The sequence below is a fragment of the Otolemur garnettii genome, unplaced genomic scaffold (genome assembly GCF_000181295.1).
Source record: "Otolemur garnettii isolate 467f Iridium unplaced genomic scaffold, OtoGar3 scaffold00067, whole genome shotgun sequence".
NCBI lineage: Eukaryota > Metazoa > Chordata > Mammalia > Primates > Galagidae > Otolemur > Otolemur garnettii.
The window spans coordinates 7,477,234-7,500,474 of NW_003852462.1; the positions used below are offsets into that span (position 1 = coordinate 7,477,234).

General features: G+C 54.7%; 1 protein-coding gene across 2 annotated transcripts in view; it reads right to left on the minus strand.

Annotated features, from left to right (window-relative positions):
• The window catches only part of CASZ1 (castor zinc finger 1), a 145,228-nt gene that overhangs the window by 29,748 nt on the left and 92,239 nt on the right, over nt 1–23,241 (minus strand). The window contains exons 1-2 of one of the 2 annotated variants that reach the window (XM_003793341.2): nt 23,012–23,165; nt 22,627–22,665 (exon numbers count right to left, since the gene is read on the minus strand). In XM_003793341.2, coding sequence (XP_003793389.1) covers nt 22,627–22,665; nt 23,012–23,060 — 88 coding nt within the window. In that variant the 5' untranslated portion in view covers nt 23,061–23,165. Of the gene's footprint in view, nt 1–22,626; nt 22,666–23,011; nt 23,166–23,241 lie in introns of those variants that run through there. The other variant, XM_012807353.1, reaches the window with a different exon arrangement.

Consider the following 23,241-nt stretch of genomic DNA (forward strand, 5'->3'; position numbering starts at 1 on the left):
AGAAGGACCTCCAAGTTTTATGGGGGGAGGAACAGCTGCTGCTCCCCAGGGATCCTCAGCCTGGCCCCTGGTCCTCAACAGCTCCAACCTGGAAGGGGTGCTAGGCTGCTGGGCCCCAGCTTGCCCCCCTTTGTTTATTTATTTATTATGATTTTTTAGTCCAGTTAAAAGGTTTACTATCCAGACGCGTCTAAGTGGCCTCACTTAGCGTAAGTAACTCTATAAATCAGAGGAACTGTTAGCATCCACCGCACAGGCTGGCTATCAATCTCCCCCAGGTCACAGCCAAACAGGAAGGGGAGAAAAAAAGAGTTACCACCCAGGGGAGATTTAAAACACACACATGGAGCAAACGCACACAGACGGCGTGCGTGCCTGTGTGCACACACATACTCAGGCAGCTCTGTGTTTGAACAATCATACCCGGCTCACACGTGCACAAGTAGGGAACTGAAATGCTACCGGCAGTCATGGTGACATTACAGAGCACAGACACAGCTCCTGCAGCCTCCGGGGGGGCTGGGGCCCCAGGGTCAGGCTACCAGGACTGAGCTCTGCCACTTTGAGCAAGTGGCTCTGGAGGGCTGCAGAGAGGGTCTGCTTGCTCCTTTTCTCCTCTCTGCCTCCCACCTACCCATCAGCCAAACGCAAAGGAACTGAACTTTTCCCTTTTCAAAGTCCCAGGTAGGTACTTGGTTGGGAAGCTGGAAGCTATAGGCCACTGCAATGGATCATGTTGTCACCTCAGGGTCCTCAATGGGCACACTCTAGACCCAGCATAGGCTCAGGAAGAGCAGAACCATTTAAACATGTAACCTGCTGCCATCCAGAGAACTGGAGGGTGCGAGGCTAGGACAACTGTCCAGTGCTGCCTCTGCACGGCAGCTGCAGAGCTGCTTCCCCGTTGCGCTTGAGAAGGTGTAGCAGGGTGTCCACACAGCCTGGGCAAAGCCCCCTCCATACCTAGAAGAAGCTGAGATACAGCAGGGACTGGAGTGGGGGAGGCGTCACCTCTGGGTCTGAGGGGAGGACGAAGGCAGGCACAGTGGCTGGAGGTAGGAGACCTGCTTGGGCCACCTCCTCTGCCCGCTGGCCCGGAGGCCTCCCTGGCTCACCCGCCTGCTGCATCTCCCCATGAACTCTATTTCTCTTTCCTCTCCGAAAACAACTGAGCTGTAAATACTGTTTAACCTTCTCCCCCCTCCCCCCCCACCCCCTCCCCTCCGCACTATAAAAACACAAATATGCCATAACTCAGCCGCCCGGCCGCCCAGCCTCCAACATGCCCCGCGCCCGGGCCTCTCAGGAAGGTCATTACAAACGACTTTCCGATTCACTGCTCCTGAAATAATTTTGTGTATTAAAACCTGAATCTGCACTTTCTGGGGCCGAAAGCCTCGCTTAATTATGGCGGGTGTCCTTGGGACGGACAGTGATCCTTCACTCGCCAGCCCGCACTCCAGCCCTCCACCCGCCGGCCCGCCCCCCTCCCCGGGCCCAATCTGTTTTCAAAGTGTGTCTGTCCTTTATTAAATTGTTTTCTTTTCCACATTATCAGTTGCCATGGAGACCTCATCTCTCGGATTATTTGAATTTCATTATATCTATTGATTTGGGAGCATTTCATCTTTTTTATTGTTTTTCTGTCAATTTTCAAAACGAATAACCATCTAATTTGCGTCAGTGCTGATTATGTTTGTCCCTCAATAGAGGTCGGCAGCTGCGCTGGGGAAACAAATCAATGAAAAACCATCATAAAACTCCCCACTCCAGTCTCCAGGATGTGTGGGTGACATTCCACGCCTGCGAGAGACACACTCATCAGCTCCAACTTCGGCTACGGTGGCGGCTGCCCCGCTCCATGTCCGCCTCCTTTGGCCTTAATATTTAATTTCGCGATTTGGGGCATTATTAGTGGTGTTTTTATTAGTGCGTGTGCATGTGAGTCTTTGGTGGTGGGCTGGCTGTTTCATTAATTTGTGGGTGAGGCAGGGAACCCTGGAGGAAGGAGGGCGGCCGGTGTCGGGGACGCGGTGCAAGTGGAGACAAGAGGGGGAAAGCCCTGGAGGGGGGACAGGAGCCCGGGGCCGAGGAGAGCCCCAAGGAAGGGCTAGAAAAGGGGGACCGAGCTAAGGGGAGGAAAAGAGGGAATTCAAATTGCTTACTTTGTTGGTTTTTTTTAAATAATTTATGCAATTTTAAGCATTTATGTATAAATTTTTTAATAAGCCACCCTGGAGCAGGATGGCCATTAACATCCCAACGTCCTTCTGTCCAATGGGCTGGCGGAGAGGATCAATTTCTGAGAGTACTTTCCCTTTTTTATGACATGATAAAATGCTTTTAAAGCAACTTACACAAATATGGAAATTTTTTTTTCTTTTTTTTTCCTGTCCCCTCTCCCTTCCCCTAACAGCCTTCTTATTCACCAGGGAGGGGGAGGTTGTGCGCGTACACACACACACACACACACACACACACACTCCTGTACTCATGCTGTCTCTCTCCTGCTGGGGAGGGGGGCTGAGGGGGCTGGCAGGGAGACAGCCCCAGTTCTAACTGGAACTGGCCGCCTGTCCTTCTAACAAGGGCATAAACTTTCATTACCCATGCACGCAGTCAAAGACAATTTAGGGAAACGCACTGCTCAGAAAAGGAAAACCTCAGCGATTCGTGGCCTACACTGCAGCCGTCTGGGGGGCTCCTGCCTTTAGCCAGGGGGAACCTGGTCCCTGAACCTCTGGCTCTGCCCAGCAGGAGGTGGGGGAGGGCAGAGGCCACTTCCATGTGGTGCCCTTAGGGGTAGGCAGTGCAGAGCTGGATGGCAGAGACAGCTGGAGTGCAAGGGTCTTCCTCCTTGGAGGACCATGCAGGCCTTGGATGGGCTGGGCCCCCTCAGTCCTGCCCTCCCCCTTCACTAATCCCAGCTAGACACCAGCCCTTGAGGGCAGGCACAGGGTTCTATCATTTCTGCCACTTCAGAACCAGCCACAGAGCTGAAGCTCATCTATGTGGATGGATGGACAGACATATGAAAGAGGACCAAAGGTGTTCTGAGGTTCCAACCAGCGCCCCACTGATGCTAGGAGCAAGATGTCCTCCCTAGGCATCCCCATTCCCAGGTCTGGAGCAGAAGTGCCTCTGGGTGTAGAATTGGGCATTGGCCACTATCACTCCTTCTCTGAGCCCAAACCCTGACTTCCCTGGATGTGTAGGCAGGCCTGGTGAGGATGGCAAGTGGCTCTGTTCCCAGACTTCTGACCTCTCCTTCCACCTCCTTCTTCTGATGGGAGCAAAGAGAGACCTGAGGGTGAGCCCTGCTCAAGCCCCCCATTGGCTGATGAGGATGATCTTGAACCCCAGGGTAGGGCCTGAGCAGTGTCCGACATTGCCACTGGAGTGTCCAGCCCTCTGAGATCACACTAGAGCACCTGGGCTTCGGTAGCTTCTAAAGAAGATAAATCGACCCTAGAGACAGGCTCCTTTTAAAAGCTCACCACACTAAGCAAGTTTCCTCCACACCGGGCCTCAGGTCCTCATCTGTAACGCAGTGTGGCTGAAGGGCCTCTATGGCAACGTGCCTGGCACAGGGCTGCAGCGCACATGGTGCCTGCCATGACCTTAATAGTGACTCTGGGCAGAGTCTCGTCCTGAGAAGCAGCAAGGGCTGCTTCCTCCTCAGTAGCTGTCAGGGCAGCGTGGGGGGGAGAGTCCAGCCTCCCACACCCTGCCTACCTCTGCCCAGGGACCTGAGGGCCTTGCTCCTCCATTTCCCAAGCGCAACTCTCTCCTCGGAACCTCACCTGCCCCTGCTCTTGGGCCAGATACCTGCTCTAAGCCAGTCTGCCTGCTCAGCACCAGCAGGAGCTGACCGGCAGGCAGCCCAGGAAGGGTTCCCAGCCCCTCCACTGTGGCAGCAAGGGAGCAACGCTGGCAAGGCCAGGCTGCCCCGAGTTCTTGGTGGGATGTGAGGGGAGCGCCCACCCCTCCTTTTTTTCCTATGCTCAGATCCCCCCCAACTGTCATTAAAATAACAAGTTTCTGTTACAATCTAAACATTCCCACATCGCATAAAGGGTTATATTACACCCAAGTCACTCCTGGCCCGTGTTTGCACAGAAAAGCTCACGGCAGGTCCCCCCTCCTGACGAAGTGACTTATTAAAGTTTAAACAGTAATTAACAGAACAATAAAAATAAAGGGATGTTTGGGGAGTCATAGCGCACACAGGGTTTTTGGCAGTGCCAGCAGTTTTTCAGTGCCCTGCGCTGGCAGCAAAATGTGACTGTAAAGCCAGGGGGGACAGAAGATGGGGCCAGGATTGGGCCAGGGAGACTTCAGACCTAAAGGGCACGAGGCCCTGAGGCCTGTGGAGGGATGGCATGAGGGTTCCAGGGCAGCAGGGTGAGCATGCTATGGGCAGGTGAGGAGGTCTAGCATGGGCAGGGAACCCACGAGCCTGGGTGGGAGGCTTCAGGAGGCTGAGAGGGGCCAATCTTGGCCTCAGGCACTTTTGGGAGCCCAGTGCTTTGTCATATCCAGCCACCTCTGCATAGACTTGGCTGGGGGACGTGTCAGTTCCTCTAGCACTGTGGGCATTACAAGACTCTGCAGTTAATGATTGTTGGGACTAGACCTCAGCCACTCTGGGCTTCTCTCCCAGTCGGCCAGGTACCTCTCCCTGCTATCCCTAGCTCCTTTGGCCAGGGCACCCCCTGAATGCTTCTGAAACCACTGGCCCCCATTAGGCATGAGTAAAGACTCAAGGGTAAAGCCTTTTCTTCTCCTCCTGGGACCAGGAGAACAGCCAGCCTAATCCATGCCAGGCTCCCTTAAAGGGAGAGAGGGCTCCCAGCTAGCTAGGCCAGGTGGGCTTGTGGCAGGGAAGTCTTCTCTCCCCAAGGTTCATAGGAAGCTGGGCCTAGCAGGCTGGTTAAAGGCAGAGCAGTCCGGGGCTGGCAGGGCCTGGTTGGTTACCCTGAGCCTCACCTTTTCTCTCACCATGACTCTAGCCCAGAGGCTCAGACACCTGGCTATAGGGGAAGGCAGGGAGACAGGTAGGATGGCCAAGGTGCCACCCCAGCAGCCAGGACAGGGATCCATCTGGACCTAGGCCGGATAGCTTAGTGTGCCTTCCTCAGAACCTTGGGGGCCAGGGAAGAAGGGATAGTAGGGACTGTTGGTGGCCACAATGAATGTATTATCTTAGGGGTGGTGACAAACCCAAGCCAGCTAGGTGACAAGACACCACAGGGCTGCTGGGCTGGCCCTGGCCCTCAGGTATCCCAAGCTGCCCTCTTACTCCTTCCCTCTCCCAGGGCTGCCCTCTGGCCTGATAATCTCAGGGCCATGGTCAGTCTTGCCCTTACCTGCCCACTGCCTATCCATGGGCAAAGGGTCTACTCAGGGACACCTGAGAACCATGAGGAGGCTTTGCTATCCTGCTCTGAACAAAGGAGTTTCCCTCCTCCTGGGCTTCCCCATCTCTTCCCTCCGTGCCTCAGTGTACCAACCTGCCTGGGCCTCCTCTTTCTGCAGCATCCCTACTCCACCCCACCCCACCTCAGAGCCTACTGCTATCAGCAGCCTTGGCCTGGCAGCAGGCTCAGAAACAAGCCCTGGCCCTGGGCAAGTGACCTCGCCAGCCTCCCTTGCTGGCTTCCTCTGTGTCACAGCGGCACAGGCCAGTGTGAGCAGCTGTGAGCCAGGTGTGGAGGTGAGATGCGGGGCTGGGGCCAGAAACTCTCTCTAACCTCCTGTCTCCTGAGACCCGGATCCTGTGCTGCTGAGGAGCACAGAGGGCATGTACTCTGGCTCTGGCTGAGCCCCATGCTGCCCGGCTATGCTACTGCCTCTCACCAAGGCATGGTGGGTACAGCCAGCCAGTAGAGTACAGGGCCTCAACACAGCCAGCCAGTAGAATACAGGGCCTCAACACAGCCAGCCAGTAGAGTACAGGGCCTCAAAGACCTCAGTGCTGTCCAGGCTCTAACACGCAGAACTTTGCCCTGAGACTGTGAAGGACAGCTAGCAGCTTTTCCTCCCTCTCTCCTGGGCAGAGCTCCTTGGGGTTCCTGCCACCCCCAACGCATGCACAGATGAGTGACTCATGGTGAGCTGAGAGTGGAGGGTCGAGACCGAGAGCAGAGTGCTCAGGAGGGGGGCAGGCGATGCTTCCCAAGCCTCCAGCTGCTCTGCTCAGGCTGCAAAGATCGACAGGAGCTCAAACTCCCTCGCTGCCGCTGGAGGAGGCAGACTGAGTCACCCTGCTTCAAACCTGTGACGGAGCAGGGCGGGGGGTGGGGGCTGGGGTGGTACCTTCGGGGTCAGGAAAAGGACTGGCAGAGGGTGCTTGAGTGGCACTGAGAGGTGCGGTGGGGGCAGAGGCTCCTAAGAGGACTGCTTTAAGGTGGCAGCTGCCCATCCTGACCTGCTGTTTCTAGAGCCCCCCACAAGGCATGGCAAGGAGCTCTGGCTGGACAAGAGCTCCCGAGGGCAGCCCCAACTCAGGTTCCACATACCTTGGGATGAAGGAACAGCTGTCAGGGTAAAGGATGTCCTAGATCTGCACAGAACTTTAGACCTACACAGGGACTGAGGCCCTAGAACCTGAGGGATTTGGCAAAAACCCAGGTCACTCACTTGTCAGAACTAGCTAGATCTAGGAACCCAATTCCCAGTCCAAGCCCTCTCACCCCAGCAGATCCAACTGCTACACACTTGTGTTTTGTGTTTTTCTTTTCCTTTCTTCTTCTTCTTTTTTTTTTTTTTTTTTGCAGTTTTTGGCCAGGGCTGGGTTTGAACCCGCCACCTCCGGCATATGGGGCCACTGCCCTAATCCTTTGAGCCACAGGCACTGCCCCACACTTGTGTTTTAAAGCAGAACTTCCTACAGACTATTCCAGGGCCCCTGGGCCCTGAACACCACAAGGGTTCCCCACTGGGGAGGATTCAAGCCATACACTGGTCCACTTGGGCAAGGACCCCAAATGGCTCTGAACCAGCACCTCCAGGTGAAAGGCCTGGGAGTCAGGCTCCCCAGCTCCCCAAGGGAAGCAAAGTGTAGGCTGTCTCTGTAGAACGCATGTGGCAAAGGGAGGGAGCCTTTCTCTTGCAGGGACTGAGACTCCCAAACTTTGTGACTTGTGCCATGAAATGGAAACAGGCCAGCACTATTCTGGCAGTAGATGAAGGGCCTCGACTAGAGAGGCCCAGGATGGCAAGCACAGCCCCAGGAGAAAAGGTGGGAGGGCAGCAGGTGGCAGAGGGACACTTTGGATGACATGCCACCCCACCCTCCCTGTAGCCTGTTTCCACAATCCCCTTTCTGAGGCCGCCAACGACAATGATGACGAGGACATGAGGGGACTAATTTAGGAATATTTTTAAAACTGTGGCTCTGGCGGAAGGCTTTAGCAGTTGTCAGCCATCTGGAATAAGGAATTACAATCACCTCCCTAATCCTATATTCCCTAAACCCTAAAGCTGGTTACAGTGTGAGGAAGAGGCAGCAGGTGGGTCAGGGTGGGGGTCTGTTCTAGAAAGGGCCAAAACTCAGAGAGGTGTCCCTGCTGGGGTAACACCCCTTAGGGGTTCCAGGGGCCCAGAGCAGGGGCTGAAGAGCCCAGTGTCCTCGGAGCCCACTCAGCTCCGCCACCCGCTCACGCACGCTCACTCCCTGGGCCGCGCTGGCTCGCGCAGGGGCCGTCAGGTAAATTAGATCTGAAAGCTGACAATTTCTGACCATATTTCCTTGATTATTTCAAACAAATGCACAGCAGCCGCTGTAAGGAGATTAAAGTGACATAAACGTCCCGAGTGGGAGGGGGGAGGGCAGAGGATTCAGGTCACCCCCATCCGTCCCCCGCCTGACAGACGCTATATCGCTATCCAATCCAATAAAAAATCCCCCCCTTTTGCTTTAATTAATTTTACAGCTAGCTTGCTTAATTACTTTCAATCAAAATCCTCCTGCCATCGCAAAATTAGAGATGGTTGAGCTCCATTAGCCTAAATTCTTCATTTCCATATAGAAAAGGGGCTGTCTGCAGAGCCGGCCTGGGCCCCTGGCAGGACAGACGCCCGTCTGCCTGCCCGCTCCTGTTTCCACTGTCTGCCCATCTCTGGCCTGTGTGTTTCCCCTCATTCTCCTGCACCCTGCTCCTTGGGTGGAGAGGAGCTAAGGTCCACAAGAGGCATACTCCCCTCTGCAGCTGACCCCTCCAGGATCCATGCAGGGACTGCAGGGCTGGATTAAACTAGAGGGCCAGTGTTGGCTGTGGCTCTAGTCCGCGTATTGCTTGTGACGGTGGGTATGGCAAGGGATCCTCCTCCCCTGCTGCTTCCCAGACAGAGTCTAGTCCTCTGGCTGCCCAAACCTGGGGCAGATAGGTCTCTTGCAGATTGGGTCTCCTTCCCAGCAGGGCAGAAACATTCTCAGATTTGGATTTAGGCCCCAGTCAGTATAGACCCCTGAAACCAACGTCACCTAGGGTTCCCTCCAATGACTGCTGGCTGGAGTCTTGCTCACTATCAGAGCAACTCTAGGGCCAGCTGTCTCAGTGGTGCCACAAGTAGCAGCCCCCACATACTCTGGCATTCTCCTGGGGGCCCCACGCAGGCTCCTCCTCCCCTCCTGTAGCCCTGGTTCCCAGCTTGCAACAGCTGTTCCTCCACCCCCAGTGCGGGTTGGGTGGGTGGTAGGTCTGGGCTCTGTCCACATCCTGGGCCTGCACTGGCTCCCTTCTCTCCTCCACCTGCCTCCTCTTCATAGCCCCCAACCCCAACTCCAGAAGCTCCACTTCAGGTTTTCCTTGCTACAGCCCAGAGTGTCACCACAGGGTCCATCCCAACCTGGGCTCCAGCTGATTAAGGATCTGCAACAGGATGTAGGGATTACAGTAAAACCTGGCTCCGGATCTACAGGGCAGTGGGCCAAGTCCTGGCCCTGGGACTCCCCTCCCCTCCCTGGTCAGCATGCCTCCCTACTGGCCCAGCTACCACTCCAAGGAAGAGGGCTGAGCCTTTCTGCCCTTCAGGGGCTCTTGGCTGGACTTTGGGAGTGATGACAAGGGACCTGGCCCAGTGCGGCAGAAAGGCTTGAGTAGCACAGGGTGGAGAAGAAGAATAATGGTTGGAGCCTGCCCCAGACCCATTATGCTACTCTCAGGACAGGAACCAGACCTTGCTCTTTCTTCTCAGAGAGCCAATATGGAGGTCAGATGTCCTGGGCCTCACCTCTGGGCAAAGGCTGAGCAAGGAGGGAAAAGCTTCTGCAAGCCAGGCCAGACTTCCCAGGCAGCAGGCCTACGGCTACTCCAAGACTGTAGTAAAGCCTGGAGGAAGGTGAGGCCAGCTCTGGGGGTGGGGAAAGAGCTGACCCTGGACCTCCTGGGCCTGTCTTCTGGACAAGAGGACCTCATGGATCAATCTGGAGGCTCCTTGCTGGTCCTGCTCTAAGGACTAAGTCAGGTCCTTTTCCTCCCAGTTCAGTTGATTTTCTCAAATACATCCTGAGTACCTGCTGGCACTGCACCTCTGGCCCTACTAATCATGGAGACAGGTTTCAGGTCCTAGGGAGTACAGAGTCAAGCATCTCACATACCACAAGAGGGGAGGCCATCTCTATTCTGAATCAAGTGTCCTGGAACCATCCCTGGGTTAAGTCCTGAGGTCAGCAGGTGAGGGTGGGGAGGAGAGGCAGGCAGACACACAGGTTCTCATCCTAGCCCAGCTTCCTGGGGGTCTTGTTCCTCCTGTGGCCCTCTCCACACAGGTCTGTATCCTCTTTCCTGCTTCATCCATGAGCAAAGGGAAAGGCAGGGGCAGGCCTGGGCACCTCCCCTTCCACTGGGACAAGCATGAGCCTCCATCCCATTCTGCCCTTGACTGCCATACCTGGCCAGGTGGGTAAGATGGTGGAAGGGTGGAGGGAAGCATCAGTTTCTCTAAGATCAAAGGGCACAACCCCTTGGGGAATGGCTCAGCCCAGGCCTTACTCTTCCTGCCAGCCCATATAGGGTGGCACCTGACCATGCCTTCAGCACACTGTACTGCCCCCTTGGCAGGAACCGTGCTCCTTCAATGCAGGGCCTGGCTACTTTTCCTCCACACATCCTTCGGGGGTCCCCACTGAAATTTCACCTCCTCTGGAAAGCCTGCTGGGTTTGTCCCCTTCCTCTGTCCTCTCCCTGCACCCTGCTCCTTGCTGTGACACTTTAACTTGTTTAATCAACCCTCTACCTTGCTAGGCTGCAAGATCCATGGGATGGGATCCACTTTCAGCATAGTGTCTTGCCCAATAAACTAAATGAATACAGAAAATCAAGGGCTTCTCAAGTTCACTAGAGCAGAGCTGTGACCCACAGGTGTGGCCTGACTTCTGGACTAATCCCCCTAGGAGCTCCAGGAAGCTTTCCTGTCTGCAGGGGTGGGGACTCCCCAGGTGGGATTGAACTGAGCCCCTTCCCTTGGGTTTCTTGCCCTCCTGATGCCCAGGCTCACCTCCAAACGCCCTTCACAGGGCTCTGCCCAGAGAACAAAAGAGGCCCCAGTTGTTCCAACATTTCTCTGTGAGAGGAACAACTGTTGCTGGCCAGTCCCTTTCTGAATAAATCCAGCAACTGTTTGCAGTGAAGTACAATTCCCTCCCTCTACCTCCTGTCCCTGTCCCAAAAAGGAGAAAAGGGGAATGAGAAAAGGACGGGGGGAAAATCCTATACCAAGCCCCACAATCTCCCTACACGCACTATCAGGTCTGTCTGAAAACATTATGGACACACAGAGGGCACAGGGGCAGCCACCTGCTGTCCCAGACAACTGGGACAGCCGCAGCTAAGGGTGAGGCTGTGAGATCAGGACCCAAAAAAAGGAGGCAAGAGAGTGAAGGATGGAGGGGAGGCTGGGGGGAGTGGAACACTGGGACAGGGAGCAGAGAGGCAGGCAAGATCTGGGAGAAGAGCTGGCCCTGCAGGTGCAGGTGCAGGGGTGGTGTGTGAGGACACAGGCCAGGAAAGGCCCCTGGAGCCCAGGAAGAATGGGAGAAGCAGGAGGGTTAAGGGGGCAGTGGCTACGGGGGGTGGGGGGGGGTAGTGAAGGAAGGAGAGAGAAGGTGCCTGGGAAAGAGGGAGCGAAGTCTATTAAAAACCTCTCAGTGCATAACACAAAATGTCAGGGTTTATAGCTTCATTCTTGGCTTTGCTGGGACTGAGAACCCTGAACAGAAATGTCACCGCTTGTCATGTTTAATCACCTGCTGTTTGTTAACACCTTCCCTGCAAGTAGCCTGTCTCAATCTGCCCCTGGGCCCCCAAGGGACCCGGAAATAGAAAACATCCCTGGCTTCTTCTCTGGGCTCTCAGCCCTGCCCAGGGCTCTTGAGGGAAGAGCTCAATTCTCCCTCCATCTGAAGGCCTCTTGAGGAGTTCCAAAGTGACCCTTTCCATCCACAGCCCATGTGACCCTATGGAGGAGCTGGTACCTTGGCCAGCCAGGAATGGTGCGCTTGCAGTGGCTGAGTCCAGGGCACTCCTGGATTGACCTTGCTCCTACTACTGGCTTTCCAGGTTGGTCTGCCCGTTCTGTCTATTCCAATGTATCCCTATCCCAGGGTAAGAGAAACTAAATAAAAGGACAGCCTGCTCAGACCCCTGCAGCCTGGAAGTCACCAATCTGTCTGCTTGAATAGCAACTGCCACCTAACATCTAACATTCACAGCCCCCATCCTCCCAGTTACAACCCAGATCACACCATCTGTAGTTCTGGCTTGGCTCTTTCTGTCCATGCTTTCCTGGGTTGTTTAGACTAGGAGTTCTCAGTCCTACTGCCCCATAATTCCTTCCCCTGGGCTGGGGGTAGGTGTGGGGTGGAAGAGTGGAAGAGGCCACTCACGGAGCACAAGCCTTCCCAAGAACAAGTGGCTGTTCCCACCTCTGAAAGCACAGGTCTATTCAGGAAAGCAGCCAGGTCCTCTCTCAGATGAAGGCAAAGACCAAGGCAAACTCAATACAGCCCCCAGGCTAAAACTCTCTTTGGGACAGTTGTCCCAAAGCAGACCGCTCATCCTGTCCATTCCTGAGGTAAGCTGCCACTTCTAGCAGCAGTGAAGGCCAGTGGGGACAACCAGCCCTGAGCTGAACTGAAATGGTCTCCCGGTGAACCAGGGGAAAACATTCCTGTCTTAACTTCTAGCAAAGCCTCTACTTACACAGAAACATACCCAACCAACATGCATTTGGGAACCTGTCTCCTAGGAGATGCCCATTCATCTAGATGTGCTTCCTGAAGTGCCCTGTGTCCAGTCCATTCACTCCCATTTCACTAGAGAGACAAGTTGAAATGTGTGCCAACCACCTGACAGGTGCGTCTCTTCCTCTCAGATGGGCAGTAATGGGTGCTTTTAGAAAAGGAGGCTCAAGATGCATTTGCCAACAATTGCATTTTATCTTGTAGGGAAGGCTCAGGGATGTATCCACAGAGTACAGGTGGGATATACATGGGGCCCAGAGATGGCTGGGGACATAGGGCAGGGAGCATAGTGAACACTCAGGGATGGAAGCGTTTACAACCTCCGCTCAAAGCTGCTATTTGAAATGGTCCTCAGGGAAGCCCCAAGCTGTATCATCTGGCATTCAGCATTTGGGAACAAAACCAGCAGTGTACCTGGGCCTCCTGATTTCCCACTTGTGAAATGGGACAATTCTTGTCTTTCTTTGAGGGAACTTGTGAGGAGAGATGGGATGTGAGGTGTGGCTCTCCCAGAAGGCAGGCTCTGGGTAAACCCACAGTGAGGTGGGTGGTCTTGAGGGTGGGGGAACTGTTCTGTCCACGTCCTCTCCAGAAGCCCTGTCTGGACTATGAAATATGGGGGGGAGTAGGCTCAGTGTAAAAGGGGTAAGGTCACAGTCATGTGCCCTGTCTGGGGTGGTAGGGCTTTCAGGCAGTGCCCATGGTGCCTGGGGAGTTGTGTGCATGCCCACGGGGCACACACATCCCTCGAGGAATGCAGCAGCCCATGGAGTAAGCCTACGTTAGTGCAGTGTGGTTTTCAATAGAGCCAGTGGCAAGTCACCCATCCTAGACAGAGATACATTTTATTCAGGAGGTACCCTGAGAGAGGGACCACGTCAAGCAGCCCAGCCTCCTGCCTCCAAACAAGCTGATCAGCGTCCAGGTTTGCCCAGTATTAAAGGGGCTTGCAAGAATGGGTCTTTCCACTCTACTTACCAGGCAAGCCAGGGTGGCTGGTCACCCTGCCGCAAGATCACCATGTTGCAGACTTCTTGGTCTGCAAGTGGGAAACTCTGCCTGGTGTCTAACCAGCACCTGCCCTCAAAGTCCCACATTCTCAGGTGATAAATGAGCACCCCCTCTCTTGGGTGAACTGATGACACTGGGCCTTCTCATGCCCATGGGAGGTTGGACCTGACCCTTTCCCACACCTGAGTTTTGAGAACTTGGTCCCTATCAATGAGAGGGACTGTGAGTACACGCGGCACAATGTCCTCTCAACTCCACAGGCCATGGTAGAGCCCAGGGAGTGGGACTTGGCCCAAGGTTCAGGAGCTGGCCTAGGGCTGTTTTGCCTGAGACCCTTGGATTAATCAGATGAGCGGGCCTCCCAGCCAGGGCCCCTGGCATAATCCTTTCATTAATTTACTATTAGATGGGAAATTACTCCTTACTCAGGAATATAAGTTTTCATCTTATTTTAAGTTAGATTCTTAAAGCAATTACCAAGGCATCTGGCGATGACTTCACCGCTGTGGCCAGGCCCTGGAGGGAGAAGGGCAGCCCTGAAGCTGCACAGGCCCCTGGCTCCAGGCCCCTGAGGGGAGTCTGAGGAGAACCGGGAGCCCCTACGCACCTGTCCTGGGTCCTGGGAGGGAGGAGGGGAGCACACTGTAATCTCTGATATTTACTGTTTGTGGAAAAACTCCTTTCCAGCACCACCTGCCCCATGAACCCGCTGGTGACAGTTGCTGAAAAGCCTCAGCAGCTGGTGCCGCGGGAGCATTTTCTATTTTTAATTGTTTGATCGGAATATTAACTCATCTAGGCCCATTCCCAAGACACATTTACCAGCCAAAGGGGTCTCCCATTTCCCATACCTTCCCTGCTCTCTCTCCCTCTCTAGTTAGAAATCAACTTAGAAATGAATCACTGGAGGTATAGACTGTCATGAGTTTGGGATGGATCGCAGGAGAGAACAGGGAGGCAGGCTCCTCCTGACCCACAGCCCTGTGAGCTGGCCTCTTCTCTCTCCTCTCTGACCAGCTGGCTTGGCATCCCCAAGCATCCTACTCCTACTCAGTCTCCCTGCTCACTAAAGGAAGAACTCAGCCATGTACCCTCCCTTTGAGTGAGCCCACCACCTCTACTCACTTGCCAACCTATTGTATCCTGTGAGGGCAGAGCAGAGGGCCTGGGGGGCATATTGGAAGCTCCTAGAAAGGATGGAGAGAGTGTACTAGGAAGGAGGCCTGTGCCCCTAGACTCAGAGGGACTGGGCAAGAGACTGACTTCCATTTCCACTTCTATTTATGAAAGGAAGGGAGCCTGTGGGAGAATCTGCCAGCAGCTCCTCCATGGGAGGCAACTCCAAGGGCTCCCAGCATATCCACCAAAGGGCAGGTCACATGATCCAGCTTGAGCTCTGTGTCACTTGAGCTGGAGCTAGACCACGCTGCTGGGGACAAATTCAAGCCTTTGGCCCCCACTTGACTCCTGCCCCTACGAGGGCCCCCCGACCCAGCACAGGGGTCCTTGGCCACTTGGCCCTCGTCTCCCTCCATGCCCTTAGCCATGCTGCTGTGCTCTGCTCTCTCAAGGTCACAGGGCTGTCCACACCAGGAATATTTACTCACCAGACTGGCCCTGTTAGCAGCACTCACCACAAATATGCTTTCTGATAAAGTTGGCAGAAAAAAAATCCTAGGTTCAAAACAATGTCAGAAATCACCCCCCACCTCCACCAAGTGAGGACGGGGTGGGGCCTGGAAACAGGTCATACAACCAGCTGTGGGACGGTCCTGGGAGCTTTGTTCACTCTCTCTCTTGCTTTTCTCCTTCCTGTTTTACCTCCCAGGACACAGCCTGTTGCCAGGGGACCAAGGGCTGGGGACAGTTCCGGGCTGGTGCTGGGTCTTGGGGAGCAGGCCTTCAGGAGCTTCTGGAGGACAAGGCAGGTGGCCTCTTACCTCGGCTGCTCCCCAGGCCGTCTCACCTCACTGCACCCCCTCCCCTGCCTGGTCCTCCCTCCGTGCACATGGGCTTTAATGTTTTTATTACCTGTTTGACTCGCTGCCTTATTGCTTCTCCCCTTAATGGGGCCGTAACCGTGGAAACGAGGAATAAACGGCCACCAGAAAATGAGATGATTAAACAGGTCACCCTGGCAAAACAAACTCAGCCAAGGAACCTCTGGGGGTGGGGAGGGTAGACTGCCCCTCCACCACTTGTGACCAGAAGGCTTGGACCCAGTTCGGACCACACTTCCTTGTCCTAAAAGGACTGGGGCAGATGCAGTGGGGTGCCCCCTGCTGGGCAGCAGAACACCTCCTCAATCCCACCAGGCAGCACCCACTGGCTGGCTGTGGTCTTGGGCTCCTAGGCTGATAGGGTGGCAGTGAGGCAGGCACTGGGCTAGCAGGAGGTGAGGGCCACAGCAGGGAGGATGCTTCCTGGTGAGGTAACACGCTCTCTCCCAAGGGCCTCTTAGTTCATGGAAAAGGCCCTATAAGAAATGCCCTGGTCGGGCGGCGCCTGTGGCTCAGTGAATAGGACGCCGGCCCCATATACTAAGGGTGGTGGGTTCAAACCCAGCCCCAGCCAAACTGTAACAAATAAATAGCTGGGCATGGTGGTGGGTGCCTGTAGTCCTAGCTACTTGGGAGGCTGAGGCAAGAGAATCACCTAAGCCCAAGAGCTGGAGGTTGCGGTGAGCAATACCATGGCACTCTACTGAGGGCGATAGAGTGAGACTCTGTCTCAAAAAAAAAAAAAAAAAGAAAAGAAAAAGAAAAGAAAAGAAATGGCCTGGTGTCCTCTAGGAATCCCTGGTCTCTGAAGCCACAAAATTTGTCCATTCCCTCTCCCCAACTCAGGCAGTGGCCTGGCCTCAGCTCAGGAGGAGTGAGAGGGTCCTCCTGACTTTAGAAAGGAGTTTCCACAGCAATGCACATATAGCACTGGGAGGAGCCAGGAGACCTGGAGAGCCAGGGAAGCCCCCAGAGGACAAAGCGTGTGGACCAATCTAAGAACAGATCCCACAGTCAGCTCAGGAGCAGCCCATATGCCATGTCATGTGGCAGAGCTCCAAAGCCCTGGCAGTTAGGCTGGGCCCTCAGTGTGAGCCCATCCCTCTTTCTGGCATCACACACTATCCTGCGACTGCCTAGCTGGAGAGGTCCGGAGTGGAGAGCAGAACTAGAGGACAGACACATGCACTGAGGTCTGCTGGGGGTGGGGGCAGGAAGCAAAGAGGAGACGGGGGTGAGCAAGGGGGCCTCCGGCTCAGATGCCCCGGCCTACTGCCTTCCTGTCCCCATTGGGTACCACAGGGACCTCCCAGCCCAGCCCCTCTCAGCCCCAAGCCATGGCCATGGTTAGTAACTATTGGGGGCTTGGGGGGACCCCATCTGATCACTCAACTCCTATCTTTATCCTTCTGTCCCTTGGCCCCTACATGTCATCCCAAATCCCAGCCCAACTCCTTCCTGTAAACCAGGCTCTAAAAAGCTCTCAAGGAGCTAAAACCTAGGTCCCAAGGGAATCAGCCAACATTTCCTGCCTTCCTCCTCCTCCTGCCCCCACTAAGAAGCCAGGGAGGCAGGGGAGGCACTTGGTGCAGGGACATCAATCAGCAACACCAGCACTTATGGCAGGGAGGCAAGAGCCCCAGCCCGGGCTGAGCACTGGGAGATGTCAGCACAGCAGCTAACATCTAATGGTCACCATCAGGAGAGCAGTAGCCGAGGAAACAAGGCCTTGGCCTCCATGGGACCAAGACATTGAGTCTGAGCACTGTCCTGGCACACCAATGTTACAGGTATACCCAGGTCCTCAGAGCAGCAGGCCCCCAGCCAGCCTCTGATTTCTTATCTCTTTCCAGGGCCAACTGGGTGTGAGGTTGGAAAGGGGGGAAGGCAAGAAAGGTAAGTAGGAAGAGGCTGGATTTGGGAGCTGGAGGCCTGGACAAAAAGGGCAAAAAATATGACTGCAGAATGGGAAGCAAAAGCTCTGCTCTCAGTGAGAGTGGGGAGGACAAGGCACATGCAAGAGGCTGGTGGGAATGCAGAGAGGACGTCTCTGGAGGCCATTCCTTCATAAAGCTCCCTGGGTCTGGGGCCGAAGCTCCTCTGCCTGGAGCCACAGAGGACTGTACCTCTGTCTCCCTCCACCAGGCAGGCTCTGCAAACTTGGGGGGACCAGGCAGTCTTTGATTCTGCATCTCCTACAGTTGCATCCCCACATGCTTACGGAATTGAGAGCCTCACCACCCACATGGGGTCTCTTCCCCGATACAGGACATATGTACTGTGAATCTAGGGTGTGAGGACCCTAGACTCACTGTCTATGGTCAGGTGGCTGAGGGGTGTGCTCTAGACCACCAAGCTGCTGCCTTTCCCAAGCTGCCCCGGGGAAGCAGGTGCTCCTCCTCTGCACCCTGGGGCCGCCTGCCCTCCTCCTCCTGCTCCCTGACTTTTCCCTACTCTTGCTGTACCCTGGCCAAGCTACCCCCGAACAGCTGCTGCTCACCTTGGGGACCCACAGGCAGTAATTACTACAAGCAACTTCCTTCCCCCTCTGAAGATGAGGGAGAAGGAGGAGGAGGCTGCAGAAGCGGCCACAGTCAAGGTGGTCAAGAGTTAAAGTCTGGTCGTGGGAGGGCAGTATTAGAAGACAAGCCTTAGGGCCTAGGGACATGGGCTAGGGCAGAGAAACAGCTTGACCCTCCCTGAGAATGGTGGGCCAGCCCAAGGAGGCCGGGGCCCACCACTAACCTGGCAGATCCAAGAAGAAGAGCAGTCAGGGGAAAGAGCCTTCCCAAGCCTCACCCAGTCCACTGCCCAGGCAGTGGCAGGGACCTGAGCCAGGGGCAGCAGCTTTAATGAGGAGATGCTGCTGCTGTGACTCAGCCCTCCAAAGGTGCCTCCATTTATTTTATTTTTCCATCATAAAAATCCAAGCTGCAACTCAGCCAGATTCCCCAGCCGAAGCAGGGGGTGGGGAGGACACCAGCAGTACAAATGAGGCTGGTAGGCAGCTCTGACTAACACTGGTCCTGGCACCTTCCTCCGAGAGGAGGGCTAGTGGGTTCTTCTGACAGATGTTTACCAGGGAAAAAGGGCCCAGGGTGGGGTCTCTCACAGGATACTTTTGGACCTGCCCTCCCCACCTCTGCCTCCTATTATTAACAGCTCTCTTAGGCCTTTTATACTGAGTTTTGGCTCTGATGTCTCATATCTAGTACCATGGCTGGTTCAAAGAGTTACTTCACACCCCAGAGCTGCTGGCCTAAAATGCTTTTTATCAAAGGAAAGGTCCAAATACTGTGCTTCTCACCTTGTCCACTCAACCCCTACCCCTCAAGACTGCCCCAGTGAACAAAATCAAGTCGAGAGTCTGAAGCACTGAAGACCTTGAAGGTCATCTGATATGCAAATGTCACTAGCCAGTGCACAGCCCGCCTCGTTTGAATGCTTTCGAGACAACCCAGTCTGCTCTTGCCTTTGTAGCACCTTCCTGCCAAGATGGCACCAGAGCACCTACCCCCTACAGCAGACTGGCAAAACCGGTGCCCAACCTGACTCCAGGGGCTGGTCCCATCTTAGACTGGTTGAGTGGGTGTATCTGGCCAAGAAAGGCTGGAGGAAGGAAAATCAAGGGCAATCTGTTCTACCCATGGAACCTCTTCCTCCAGAAACAGCCTTAGAACTTTCCCAATCCCTGGTGAATGCTGGGTCAAAGGCATAACCAGAGCTAGCAAGGTTCCTAGAAGCCTTCACTCTTGGCAAGGCTCTGACCTCAAACTGGCAGCACACAGAAGTTCTGTGGGTCTGGAGGTGGGCTGACATGCAGTGAGGCAGGGCCCTGAGCAGTACTCTGGGCCTAGGTTGGGAAAGGCAAGTACTTTGCTTCCTTGGGTCAGGTGCCACCCAGAAGAAGTCTGCAGCCTTTCCTCTATTCCCTCAAGGCTGTGTGCCCTCAAAGCATGTGGCCACTAGGAAATTCCACTCTACGAACCAGGCTAACAAGCCACCTTGGCTCAGCCCCACTGACTTCACCCTTCCTGGCCTCCCCACAGCTAAAGCCTGGGCCAGTATCCACAGGGGCGGGGGGGGGGGGATGTCTGCCTGCAATGCAAGGGGGTCTTGACCTGGAGACCCACCAGGAAAGAGAAGGGGACATGACTCAGCAGGTGGCACCAATCTCCCCCACCTTGACAACAGGGCTGCAGCCACAGTGCTGCCCTCACCAGCTCCCCCTGTGCTCCATGGCCATCCCTTTGAATGTGCCTTCTTACTTTTCCCTAGCAGAGCCTACCTTGGATCCTCTACTGGACAGCTCTAGCCTGGTCAGTACAGGTTTCGGACCCCTCTCTCTCCCAAGAAGAGAAGGGGCACTTACAACCAGGCCCCAGCAATCAAGGGTAAGTTCCTTCTCAACACGCTATTGTTTCACAGCCTTTTCCACCCTGGCTTCCAACTATGTTCTGGGCCTAGGAACCAGCTTGTGGGGGCCTAATCCGGGGAGCTTCCCAACTGCAGGATGGATTTACCTGTGTCTGAAAGCTTCCTCCCTCCTCCCCTTCCCCCCTCCCCCAGGGAAATCACTCTAAAAGGGCCTAATGGAACTATGTCCTCCTCTCTTCCTCTCTCCTCCTCCCTCCCTCTCTCTCTTTCCTTTTTTTTTTTATTAGCATTTGTGGAATTTATTCCCAAACTCTCCTAATCTTCCGTACACAACCATTTGATTTGCATAACCCAACCCCCTCTCATAAAAACTGGCTGCTAGTTTAATTAAAAAATGTAAATTTGCTGTCATCTCGGGGCCTGGTGAATTAGGACGACATCGGCATTTTTTATTGCTAAAGACGTCCAGATTGATCCAGCCCTTGGCTGAACTATGGTGAGGGAAAGGGGTCCACATGGTCCCTGAGGGTCTTGAGGTCCTGCTGTCCCCTCCTTAGAAAGTCTTGCTTCTCCCACCACTGAATTACTCATGGCTGGAATGCTTTAGGACGTAGACCTGTCTGGGGCTAGAGAAGATGTTTAACCTGTGATCTGTTGCTTGTTAGGTCCCTGGTGCCAGCAACTCCTTGCGGCCTATGCCTCTGGCCTTGTCCTATGCTGGAGGAGCCCTCTGCTGAGGTTGCCCATGCTGTCCCGCCACTCACCAGCAAGGACCCTGGCCCTGGCTGTGTCTCTTATGAATTCTAGAGGTCAAGGGAATGCCTCCTAGCTTCAGAAGGTAATTGTGGAGTCAACCTAGAGACAGGCTCAGAAGGGATCTCAGAGGCCCTATCTGCTTCCCTTTTTTTGTAAGTAGGGGAAAAAGTGCTTTTCTTGTGAAGTTCTGAGATTAAGTGAAACTTCCAAGTTCAAAGAAAAGGCTGAGATGGTATTACCAGATGACTCCTCGGGGGAAAAAGAACTTTGACACCCTGGACCTCCCCTCTGTGAGTGGCCAGAGTCCAGGCCTGGGTCCCACTGGGAGTATTCTGCTCCAGCCATAGGAGGGACTGGCTGACCTCAGGGGCTCTTCAAGCTTCTAGGAAAAGTTTCCAGAGCCTGTCCCTGGAGTGCTGGAAGAAGTAAATCTCCCTAAGGCCCAGGAGGGATGCCACAAGAGGCTCTGCCCCTGCCTCCTGCCAGGCCTGGGAGGCCCTTACTCCAGTTGGGACACCTCAGAGAAGGGCTCTGGAGTAGTGTCCCCATGACAGACTGGGAGAGACTGGCTGGGGTATGGCAGAAGGATAGACAGCAGCTCCAGTTGGCACCCAGGTTAGGAGAAGGAAGACAGAAGGGCCCGCCTTCCAGCTGAGTAATACCTGGGTCCCTTGTGCCCGCCCACAGGCATATAGGCTTGGCCTGCCCCAGGTAGAAGGCCGTGCATTACTGCCTGACCCATCTCTGAGGCCTGCTTCTTGGCTGGAATGGGTGGGGGCCCCATTTCCGAGGAAAGGAGGTGGGACCTGAGATGGAGGCTGATGAGACACCTGATTAGAGGTGGGGGCGGGCTGGTTCCCTGTGGGAGTGGAGGGCAGGGAGAGGCAGGGTGCCAGCAATGGCCTTAGACACCTTCACCACTTTGCCCAGCAGGGGGTGTCACACCCTTCCTGGGCACATCCTGAGGACCTCCACATCACATTAGCCAAGATCACACCTGGTGGGACACAGTCTTAAAACTTTGTGAGCCCCGCCCTCTCCCACAAACACACAAACACCCTTCTTAAAGCCAGCCACTATGCCACCTACCAGGGGCCCCTCAGTGCTGCCCTCCTGCCCTCTCCTGACCTCAAAAGGTCAGATGTCAGCTCATGGGTCCTAAGAGGCAATGCTGTGAACTTGGGCCTGTTATAAACAACAACTCTTAACAGCCACCAATACCAAAACGAAAAGGTTCAGAGATCAGTCTCAATGAATTATCCACCTGTTTTTTTTATTTTTAATCTTTAAGAAGACAACTATTTTTGTCAACTTTGCATATGTGAGGGTCCTAGTCAAAATTTGGTTTCAATAGAGAGGGCTAATGGAAAGCCTGAACAGCTTAAAGCAAACCTCACTCTGGACTCAGGCTGGGACCCCAGATGAGAAGAGAGGAGAATACTACATAAAATTACATTAAAACCAATAAAACACCAAAATCTCAGGATAAACTCTGTCCCAAGTCAGTGTCCGGGTAGTGCTATCTGAACCCCTAGCATGGTCCACAGCAGGTCTCTCAAACCCTAAATTTAATAGTTTGCTTGGTCCATCACCACCTCCCAGCATTGGAGCTGAAGAGGTGGGTGGGACAGAGTCCTGGGCCCCTCACTTTGAACTGATAACAGCCGCATCATCCCACAGATTCTCAGGTGAAAAACACTCATTAGCCATAATAAGCAGCTTGATCATCCGACACAGCCTTGTCCCAAATAAATTAAATTCCTTTACCTTGAGACAGTCGCCCCGAAACCAGACTAACCACCTTTCCCAACAGGACGCTGCTTTCAAAAACTAAACCACCCCCCACTAAAAAAATAAAAACACACACCCCACAGCCAGACACAGAGATCTTAGCAGAGGAAAGAAAAACACACACAGAAAAAACACGGAGCACAAAAACCCCATAAAAACCCCCTAAATCCTCTCTCTGGGTGCCCCCCAGCTCCTCTGTCCTCAGTTCTTTCATAATGACAAGCATCAAATTAGTCACAGTCACTAAGCAAGTAACAAATAATAACAATATCCTCAGAAGTCTCGCAATCAGAAACCAGGGCGAGGAGAGGCAGCCGCCCCGACCCTCTGCAGGCCACCCCCACCCCCTGCTCAGCTGCCACCTCGCCGGGCGAAAATTACGAACTTCCGTGAAAAAAAAACTGAAAGAAAAGTGAAAGAGCCTCCCCGGGTTCCCACCGGTACCTGTTCCGAGATCCATGCTCCTCTCTTTGGTCCCAAACTCTTCGAGGAACGCCAGGAAAAGAACAGGAGAGAAAAAAGAAAGGTTTAGTCTCGGGCAGGCCCCCTGGGACCCCCCTGGCGGCCCGCGCCCCCAGTCGCGGCGCCCGCACATCCCGGCGGCCGAAGTTTCTCCCTCGCGCCGCCCGCTTCTCACGCTCCGGCGCGGCGCGCTCCGAGCAGCTCCTCGCCGCGCCCGAGTTTCTCAAACTACGGCGCAAACTCTGCGTGGACGCGGGCCTGGCCGGGGCGCCCGGGCCGACCGCGAGCCCGAGGGGCGCCCCCGTCCCCCGCCCGCGCCCCGAGTGCCCCGGGCCCCGGCCCTCCCCCCGCCCGCGCCGGTACTCACCATAGTCGGAGAGTCGAAAGCCGAATTCACTTAAATAATCAACTTTCATAATACTTAATTAATGCCTAATTGCAACTGATTACTCCCCGAATAACAAGTTGTTTTAAAACCCTGATGTCATTGCTCCTGACGGTAACACTCAGGGTAACAGTTTGGCAGGAGGGAGCGGGCGGGAGGGAGCGGCCGGGGGCGCTGCCAGGCGCCGCGGTGATTGGCAGGGCGGCCGCGGC